The sequence below is a fragment of the Rhea americana genome, unplaced genomic scaffold (assembly GCF_003343005.1).
Source record: "Rhea americana isolate MKP2758 unplaced genomic scaffold, rheAme1 scaffold_0, whole genome shotgun sequence".
In the NCBI taxonomy this organism is placed as follows: Eukaryota; Metazoa; Chordata; class Aves; order Rheiformes; family Rheidae; genus Rhea; species Rhea americana.
Window position 1 is genome coordinate 6790994 of NW_028185037.1, and position 11207 is coordinate 6802200.

General features: G+C 36.8%; 1 protein-coding gene across 1 annotated transcript in view; it reads right to left on the reverse strand.

The window, feature by feature from the left end:
- The window catches only part of NUDCD1 (NudC domain containing 1), a 47035-nt gene that overhangs the window by 35323 nt on the left and 505 nt on the right, over positions 1–11207 (reverse strand). The window contains exon 2 of the mRNA XM_085310336.1: positions 2345–2499. Coding sequence (XP_085166462.1) covers positions 2345–2499 — 155 coding nt within the window. The remainder of the gene's footprint in view (positions 1–2344; positions 2500–11207) is intronic.

The following is an 11207-nucleotide window of genomic DNA, read 5'->3' on the forward strand; positions in this document are numbered from 1 at the left end:
TCCAGACTTCCCCTCTGGTCTCAGGAGCCTGCGATTCCACGAGGCCAGTCTTCTCAATGAAGACTCAAGTGAAGAAGGCATTCAGGACCTCTGCCCTTTCTGCGTCCTCTGTCACCAGGGTCCCTGCCCCATTTAGCAGCTGGCTCATGTTTTCTCTATTTGCTTACGCTGCTTATGTACTTGTAGAAGCTTTTCTTATTGCCTTTCATATCTCCTGTCACTTTCAATCCCAGGTGGATTTTAGCTCCCCTAATCCCATTCCTACATGCTCTATCAGTGTATCTATATTCTTCCCGGGTCACATGCCCCTGCTTCTACCTCTTGTACACTTTCTTTTTCCGTTTGAGTTGAGTCAGGAGCTCCTTGCTCATCCATGCAGGCCTCCTGATGCCTTTGCTTATTTCCTGCTTGTTGGGATAGACCCCTCTGGGAATAATGTAACMATGGGAAGTTACTGATCACAAAAGGTTTTTCCTGACAAGTTTCTTCCTTTCACATGTTCCTGCTAGGAATTCAGAGGATTGCTGGAGATACGGTAAGAAGTTCCAGGAGATTTTTCTAGCTCAGCAAGAGATTGCCAGTGGCCTCAACTGCCTGTACATTTTATGAAAAACAAAGAAACTGTTCCATGTCTCCAGTTCTTAGCTTACTATACACTGGAAACCTGATTCCCAGATGCACTAGAAGTACCATTTCAGGATTTCTCCCAGCTTAGTCCTGACCTATTCATGTTCTGTCCAGAATCTTGCGCCAGAGGAAGCCACACACTCTCAGAAATCATGCATTTCCCTGTGTTTTCATTTGTTTCATAGGATTATAGTCAAATTTCTTGGTGGTATGACAATATATACCTTTCTTTCTAGTCCTGAAAATCATGTAGTCATTTAAAACAACAAAATAATTTTAGGCAAGTACTATATGGGCTGCAGTGAAACAAACTGTTCTGTAGAGTCTGGAAAGAACAGCATGAAGAGACCATAAGCAGGGAGATATACAACCACTCTCACCGTTTGAAAACAAAAAGGGACTGTCTCCTCCTCCCAACTCATTTAACTACTTAACTCTCTCAGGCAACCAACATGATTCCAAAAGTCAGAGTGTAGTAGCCAGAAGAGGCTGACACACAGAAACAGCWGTGTGCAAGAAGAAAATAACAGTGATGTTGTACTTTGTAGATTAATTCCATAGCAGAATTCAACTGACTTATGAACATATGAATTTTTTTTTTATGTAAAACCAAACAGCAGCTCTGAATCATTTACTTACAGAGAAAATCTTATTACGCGAATGGAGTATCTATATTTTATTACTTTTATCACCATAAAATGTTAATCAAATAACTGGTTATGAATGAAGAATCACTATTTAGATTAACTAACAACTGGATACAATTATAGGCAATTTTTTCCCTTCTGGAAAGATGAACATTTAGAAAGTTATACTTGATGAGTCAGAAGGATTGAGTCAATCAAAGTCATCACCATGAAAATAGAGAAATCCTAGCTTTTGGTGAGAAAGTGTAAGCATACGTTTAATATTTAACAGAACACAAGCTGTAATCGTCAGAGACATAATCTCACTCCAAATTGTACATTCAATGCTACAAAGACATTATGACAGCCGCAAAACCACCAAAACCACCACACAGCCTATTACTCTTTAATGACCAAGCCTCACAACTGGATGCATCAAAAGTATGGTGTCCAGGCAGCTATATCCTTTTCTTTACAGGATACAGAATAGGTTTGTAGTAGAAAGTAGTGCATCCATGCATGAAAACACCTCAGAGGAAATGGAAAATGTGATTACTTAAAAACATCAGAATAAAACCAGAGAAATGTCATGTCTTTGTATTTGGTCTAGTCTACTTWTACTCTATTTCAAGGTGGTCCAGGGCCAGTACCATCTTTTTGGCTGCATTGAGTGATGCCYGAACTCAGCCAGTAGTCTATATGTGCATTCATCAATAATTCTAATGCCTGCAGCTTCTTTCTCCCCTTCTATCTACAGTGACTATATTTTCAAATTAGTACACAGACACACATCAAATAACACAGCGGAGAAACACCTGGCAAATGGCAGTGTCTATTATTTTCTTCAGCTTGTCACCATATGCCCATCATCCACAGACTGGAGTAAGATTTGATGCAGTATTATTAGAAAGCCTCACTTAAAATCTCTTCATCCTTCCTGATGAACTGTGTTTTTGTTGGTTCCCTATCTTTCAGGCAATAGCTTCCTCAGTTTCTGCATGTGGATCCTCTCTGTCATTTTTTCTACTTTATATATCCCTACTCTCCCTTTTTTTTTTTTTTTTTTAAAAAAAAAAGATGACTGTTCTTACCAGAGTCACTGACACATTCATAACTCTTCCAAACTGGTCAATATAGTAGACATTATCCTGGTACCAGGAATCTAGGTGAAGATAATTATACATGCCAAAAGCACGCATGTGGTCGAGGGTATACTGATCATCACGAAGTTTGACTTCTGCAACAGCTGAGGGGAAAAGAGAGAGAGAGACTATTTTAACAGCTAGGAAACATATTTAAAAGTAATTCTTCCATGCTTAGCCTATAAATTCGATTTATTTGAAGAAAAGTACACTACATACAAACAGTTTAAAATATCATTATAAACTTGGAAAACAGTTCACATACATTCAAGGCCACTGCAATCACTCAGTGTGATCATGTAACAACCACTACCATTTATAATGACTTACACTGTCTCTTTCCAACATGCACTGAGGTTTCTCCAATTTGCTAATAACCTTTGCAAGGCAAAAAACACACAAGCAACTATAATGCAAAATTCATTTTGAAATCTACTTGTGAAGAGAACAAAAGACTCCCCATAGATACATGGTATTACAGGAAGGGGAAAAAAAATCTGCTGTATGATAACTTGTATAAAAACCACATCCTAAAAAAAATATCCCCTCTAACTATATGGATTTCAGTCCTCAATTCTGAACCGAGTAATCAGCACTTGCAAGGCAAAGGATTAAAACAATACAAAGCAGAACTAGTACAGAGTCATTACCGAAGAAATATGTTCCCAGCACTCCCACTGAGGTTGAAGAAATCTCAAGAAACATCCAACGTACTCTCAAAAATTTGGTCTGTACTTTTACACTATAAGAGGCTGTACAGAAACGCAGCTCACTAATAATGGTGTCTTCTTCAGTAAGGGAAGAATACTATTTAAAATCATCCACTTGAGCTTTTTCCAACTAGAAAACTTCTCTTCAGTTGGCAGTAATCACAGCTAATATTATCTTTGTAGAACTATGTTTTCCTTTAAAAGGTGGTTTGAAAGGTAATTTCCCTGAAGGGAAATATTAGATGAGGAAGAGGAAGAAAGAGCTTCAGCTATATGGAGATCTGGCAGCTGTAATCTCAGCATCTCAACAAATTTCTTTCTACTCTCTTTTTGCTCAGAAATAGAGCAAAGCTATTTCCAGTACTTTCCTCTGCTCCATCTACTCCTGTAATAGCAATCATTCACAACTTTATCCAGCAGTCGTCATTTCAGATTTCTTGCATTCYTCCTCATAATCTTCTTAAAACCTGCTTAAGAAATGGTAGTTTATTTTACTCTCAGTAGAACACTGATGACTACGAACTATAATTCCTTTCCTAATTCAATCAGCGTCACCGGATGGCTATCGCAATACCAGCAATCAGATAATCACCAGCTGGCTCAAAATTGACCCTATTAGAGATGCTAGCTATTAACATAAGAGTGGCTACAGGAAACTAAGCAAGATAATACTGCCTAGTTAATAAAAAATCCAGTCATATTATACTGTCTTTTTACAAAGGTTTTGTAGAAGCAATTAGCCTCCTAATCACTGTTGATATTTGCAAACCAACAGTATTAATTCCACTCAGCTCAAATCATTATTCATATTCATCACAGAGACTTCAGCTTCTCTGTAATTAATAAATTACTGTTYCCCAAGCCATAGCCCTTCAAAAAGAAGTTAGAATATCAAAAAAGGAGATGTAAGAATAAAATATACCTATCATAATGGGAAAGATGTTACCCACTCCAATTTTTACTTTAACTTAATTAGAATATTTCACAGTAAGTTACACTGCAGAAGAAATTAGATGTGTTCTAAAGCTTTTTGGACAATGAAGAGAATATGAAGATCAAAGAGATATTCTTCCCAACATACCAAGATCAGAGACCATGTGAATATACTGTAAACAATTAAAAAAAAAAATACACATATAATCCAAGATAATRCTTTTAAGGGAAATCAAGCACATTTCATCCGTTTCCTGCACAGCTACATTAACTGATCTTTCTGAATCAGAATTCACATGCTGAAGCAGGTAAAGCATTTTCAGCACAAAAAGGTCAAACTGTCTTATTTTATAGCTTTTTCTGCCATTGCCTTATCCACGCTGCTGCTGGCAGTGTTTAACTAAAATATACACGAATATCAAAATCAGACGAAACTAGAGGCTTCCTAAAGCAAAATGTCTAACTTTTCCGAAACGTACTGGGAACAATATGCTATTGATTAGCTGATTATAGGATGATAGTTTACAAAAGTAGGAAGAACATGAGTAAATTTTGTCTTGACTTTTTCAGCTTGCAGTCCTGACAAGCCCTGAATAATAAAGGTTCAGGCACAGAAAATCCAAATCCCTGAAAATGCCTTATGCAGTTCTTCACAAGTAAAAGTCAAGAAACAATAAAATTTGTAAGTGATTTTAACCAGGAACCAAGGATACTGTACTCTCATGTAATGTTTTAAAYTGTTATCAGCTGATTGCAGGCATCTTATATTAGAATGCATTCTGTAGGTTATGGTAAGAAGAAATTGTTGGAGAAACTATTTCATCCCTGATTAACTGAAACTCATTCTATGATCAAGAGAAATSTGTGCACAAATGCCACCTGCCATCACATATGATGTGCTCAGATAGCTTATAGGAGATTCTACATGAGGAGTAATTTCATCTCTCTTTCTACAGCTTGCAGTGTTGAAGTTTTCTTGATGGCCTTCAGAAAGGTAAAGAGAAAACCAAGTGAGCCGAGTGACAAAGGAAGGAAAAGAAGAAATAATCAACTAAGAATTTAAAAAAAGCAAATCTGGAAAAGCACAGGTTAATATAAAAGGAAAGAAAGAAATATTTAAACCAGATCATCACCTTATCTTGTCATATGTGTATGTGTGTGTGTACACACACACACACACTTAACTTTAAAAAAAAAAAAGGAAAAAAGAGTGACTGGATCTCCAATTCATGGGTTCAAATAGCAAGTTAGCAATTTGTAACAACTATTCAAAAGAATCTGTCTCTTTCAAGTTTCTGATAAACAAATCTGCATTATCCAAACCAAAGAACATCAATTCATATTGTGTCATACTAGGAAAGACAACAAATACAAGAACACATAATTTAATTTTCAGCTTAAAATGTTATTTCCCAGTAACCCTAATAAGGTGTGATACATTAGACAAGCAAAAAGAAGATACAGTTCTAGCAAAGTGGCGTATCTGTGAAAAAGTAACTTAACTCAAGTATTTCCAAGACACTGAACCCAAAATTTCTACTCAAACTTGACCTAATCCCAAGACCATTACATATGAAGAAATACATGATATCAACAGAAGCAGTAAGACATCCCTAAGCTAAATGTTTTTTATACTTCTTTATTATTCTGAAGTGAAAAAAAAAAWCTCCTCTGAACAAACCACACTAACAAGGGACTTATTCCACAAATGAATACTGCAGTCTCATCTGTCATCAAATATTGTAAAACAGAATTGCAAAAAGGAAAAAAAAAAAAAAAGAGTTGTGTGGGTAGTGGAAGTCATAGTTTTTTTTAAAGTATTTCACAAAATTCAGCAAAATGACTTAAAAACACCAGAAAATATGTAAAATAATTATATCAACATTTTATTTTGGGACATCAAATATTATATGCCTGTATGTTCTACTTTGTCTTGCAGTGCCACCCAGTGGAAGCGATTTAGGATTTCACAGAATCACAGAATCAGTAAGGTTGGAAGGGACCTCTGGAGATCATCTAGTTCAACCCCCCTGTACAAGCAGGATCACCTAAAGCATGTTAGACAGGATCGTATCCACATGGGCCTTGAAGATCTCCAGAGAAGGAGACTCCACAACCTCTCTGGGCAACCTGTGCCAGGGCTCTGTCACTCTCACAGGGAAGAAATTCCCMCTCACGYTCAGRSARAACTTCCTGTGCTTCAATTTCTGCCCATTGCCTCTTGTCCTGTCACATGGGACAATAGAAAAGAGTTTGTCCCCGTCCCCTTGACACCCCCCTTTCAGGTACTTATACACATTGATAAGATCCCCCCTCAGTCTTCTCTTCCACACGCTAAACAGCCCCAGCTCTTGCAGCCGTTCCTCATAGGGCAGATGCTCCAGCCCTCTGATCATCCTCGTAGCCCTGCGCTGCACTCTCTCCAGTAGCTCCATGTCTCCCTTGTMCTGGGGAGCCCAGAACTGGACACAGTACTYGAGACGAGACCTCCCCAGGGTTGAGTAGAGGGGGAAGATCACCTTCYTTGACCTGCTGGCAACATACTTCCCAATGCACCCCAGGATACCATTGGCTTTCTTGGCCATAAGGGCACATTACATACACACTTATCTACTACCAGAAGAGATTAATTTATTTTGTAGTGTCAGTGGTTAACATGCAGAGTTTCTTTCAATCTGGCATAAGCTGTTTTCTTTATAACAATAAAAACGTATTTGTTAATATTAATAGTGGCAACTTCTTATTGTTACTGTTGAGTAAAAACATGAGGCTTGTTTATTCTACTGCAGTAAAGATGCTAATAAAGTTTATTTTTGTTTTTAGCCTAATATATACATAGTTTACTGAAAACAGGCATCAGCTAGCAAATACCATGGAATAAAGTATTTTTGATGGATCAAATTACCTGCACAGATATGAAATGTAAGCACAATCTATCACTAAACACAAAGCAAGCAATATCCAAAAAAATAGCAAGTCATTAGAACAGTAAGACCTTGATTTACAAACTTGTGCTAGCTGCAAGAACTATTTTTGTTGAAAAAAGCTCTAAGGCAAAAGTCACCTCTACATTTTTTTATTTATCAAGAAATTAAAGTACAACATAAGAACAGATCTGCACRTGCCTGAGATCTAAATCCAAATTTATTAGCCACCTATGGCTGTAAAGAAAAAGTAATGGCTCACCCTGGCCTAGCATTTCACAACCACTATTTTAATAAGTTTTTCTGTATATAGTCTTCAGTTTTATAGGCTACTGCAAGAGAAATTTTTACATAAGTTTGAAATAGATCAGTGTTTTTGGATCCACACAACACTTATTTTTTCCCCCCACTGGCATTGCTAATGGGCACCACTTTTCACTGAAGTACTGAATTTCTTGAGGAACTACAAACATCCTGTGCCCTGATCAGAACAGATGGAAAATATGGCTATCATTTATTAACATAATTTTTCAAGAGAAGCAAACAAAAATAAACATATATAATCAAAGGAACATATTCCTTGCATGCCTGTTGCAAATCACGTTTGAGTGAACATCTGGTACATTTTTCAGATGTTATAAGGTCTAAAAGCTATAGCATGCACTACAGTATATAGACAGTAGTTCTGCCAAACAGAGTGAAAAGGAAAGGGGTGTGGAAATCTCACATTTGAATAAATTCAAAACATCTGGAGAAAAAAGAAATCAGATTATATCTGATCAGTGGAAGCTTAGATTAGAGTTTTCACGCTAAATTCCTTTTAAATTATCATCCATCTTCAACACGCTCCTTGTTGGAAACAAGGGTCTGCCTTTAAATTGCAATTTTGGGCTGTGCTGAGATTGAGTCAGGGCAGAAGAGATGACAGCAAGTAAGGCTCCCTCTCCTCTCTCCACAGGTTCAGAGATCTTTGAGAAAGGAATCCCCTCAAAATTCAAATGCAAAAGAATCATTTGAATAACAGTTAGGGAAATAAGCTAAGAAGAATAAGGAGAGAAATGAACAAAATCTAGGATGAACAGTTCAAAATTGAAGGCATAATCATGTGGACTCATTACTACTTAAAAAAAAAGAAAGAAAGAAAAAAGAAAGAAAAAAACAGTATGAGAGATGAGAAAAGACACGACAAAGTTTAGATAGTTTAGGCAGAATGAGTAGAAAGTAAGGAGGAAATTAAAGAATAGGCTAATAAGAGGAGCTAAAAGGGAGCTAATAGATCTAATACGAGGATTCACCATTCTTCTCCGTCATTGCCACATATCTAAAAAAATCCATTAGAAATGTCCCCCTTGTACTGCAGATAAAAAAAAAAAAAAAAAAAAAAAAAAGAGGTTTTCAGGTTTTCAGTTTCTTTCTGCTTCTAACCACATCAAATTTTGGTAGTCACAGTTTAAACGGTTAAAGGCAGAGCTAAATACTAAGTTTTATATGATGGTAAGAAATTAAGGTCACTGTGACCACAGGAATATGGCAATTAATACAAGTTGTCCAACAATATTAAAAACAATAAAAACAATATTAAAAACAATATTAAAAAATTGTTTATCTGCTCAAAGTAGAAATTTCTATTCCCCATCAAATTTTTCCTCATTTGATTTTATACCTAGCCGTGAAACCCCAAAATAGCTAAAAATAGTACATAAAAAACACTTTGTGGTTCTAAATCACTGTATTTACAAATGAAAATAATGACATCCAGAAGGTTAATGCTTTATTCTAATGCATAAGGTCATAACAACACTGTGTATGTACTATAGTAGAAGTAACTTAACTCCAGGTAAGAGCAAGTACCCTTCTGCATTYATTGTTAAGTATTCTGAATGCTGTAAAAACTACATGTTCATCTTACTGCCTTGAAATCTGGGATGCCATACAGGCAGAACTCCAAATCCCAGATCATTTGATACAAATGTTCCCAAAGTAGTTTCCTGGGAAGGGGGAAAAAAAAATCAACTGTTTAACATTAAATCATCCAGATTCTACTATCAAATTTTTATGTATAYGTGTGAATAAAATCATAATTTAGTTGTGCTGTCAGTGTTCCTTATCCTTTGATTTTCTCTTCAGCTATTACATTTTATCCACTGCTACTACAAGGAAATAAAATCAATTTCTGTGCTCAAAAAGAAATGCTAATTTAATAATCCCCAATTACTAAATTCTTGAGTATATYTCTGAAGCTTTAAATCTGGTCATAGATGTGCTGGAAACTAGAAATCCCTGTCCTTCTCATATAGTATTAATTTCCTCTGCTATGTAGTGATTTCAAAAAGCCATTGCCTACAGGCCATAGTCTCTATGGTTCAATCCATATTTCTGACCATAATATAAGCCAAGATATAGAAGGATTGCCTTCAATCCAATTCAAATGTAAACCACTGAGACCAGGAAATGCAGAGTTCTGGTACAGGTCACCTTTGCACTGTAAGGAAACTGTCTGGAAGTAAGCAGAAGAAAACCAACAGGRATAGTGAGCCTAAGGAGAGGTTGAAATAAGGATGGACAGAACACTCAGAGGAACTAGATACAGGTTTGCTTCATAGTTTGGGTTACTAATAAAAAAGAAGTGAAGTTAGACTACCCAGTGGATTGATATCTAGATACACACATATGCAGAGCAGACTAAACCATTTGATATTAATGATATAGTAGGACAAGCTGGACTGAAAATGAGTCAGGATATTGCAGAGTGGAAAAGGAAAGTAAGAGAAGTAAACATACCGATCTTCTCTCACATAAGTTACTGTAACTATTACATAAAATACCTGTCAAGAACTGTCTAGATCTCTCTCTCTATTAGCAACTTCTTCATTCAAGTAATTTAATTAAAATGTGCTATTCTTATCTGGTTAGAATATCTATGCAGTATACTATCCAAGAACTACATAGTTTGCTTGTCCTTCATATAGGCAGAACATCRAATTATAGACAAAACTGCATGGTGGTTAAAGAGGGAAATTAAATCCTGCAGAAAACATTTCAATTGTTTAAAACACATACATTTTTAGCAAAGTAGTCCAAAATATCTTAAACATGAATTTAGTAAAACTCATGTCTCAAAACTAATAAACTATGCCTATGCTATGCTAATTGTTGCCATCCTTACCACAGCTGTAGTATGCCTCTAACACACATAGACTCGTGGACTGTATTGCCTTTTAGAATGAAACCAAAATATGCGAGTCTATACCAGTCTAACAGTAAAAATGCCAAACTTCATAACCAAAAAGTGTCACTCTTGCTAAATGTTGCAGTCTTATGATTGGCATATATACAATATCACCTAACAAATACTCATTCAGTCCTCATTCAATCCACAGTTCACATCCAGTTTATCTTATTGCCGATAGTTCACAATAGCAATCATATTTTTCTGTCTCACTATTAACATATTGTACTCAACGCTAACATTAAAAATGCCTGAAAGATCATTCAAAAGACTCAGTATCACTCTGTAAATATATAGGTCAGGCAAAGGTCATTCTACTGAAGTTGTGCCATATTAAAGTTACAGCTTTAAAAAATAAAGAAAAAATCATCCACCTTACAATGCATCCAAATTCAACAAGTTAACAGGGCTAGAATGCTGAGAGATTTCAGGGGGATCAACTAAGGCTGCAAACACTACCTCATGTTAATGTTCTTCTCAATGAACTGAGAATCCAGTGACTTAGCCCAGTAAGGCACCAGTACCTGCCACACTGGTAATAGCCAGCAGGAAAAGCAGAGCATGGCGTGAGTATCCAGAAGCATCACCTCTGAACCAAGAGCAGAGTAAAGAAGAAAAATGGCTAATCTACTAAAGTTGATAAGAAAGATTAGTTTCATATGTATTTCTCTAACTCATACCTACTCACTTCAAGACTATTTCAAGGACTATCTATTCAAAGGAGCTCAGCTAGTCATCAGGCCTTACTGCCCACACACAAGCCAATACCAGATCCACCACACAGGTTTCCTGAATCCACTCAGGAACTAAATCCAAACTCAGTAGGACAGAAAATTGGAAGGCAGCGATCTGATAAGTGTCAGAGACCTTGGTCCACCAGAGAGCCCACGAGTGACACCTGGGCCTCACCCCGACAAGCTGTCACGCTGCASGTCTCAACCGCTACAGGCATCCCCGAGCCGTGGACAAGGTGAGCCGCGCAGGCCTCCCCCTCGCCGGGGCCTCCCCTCCCCCCC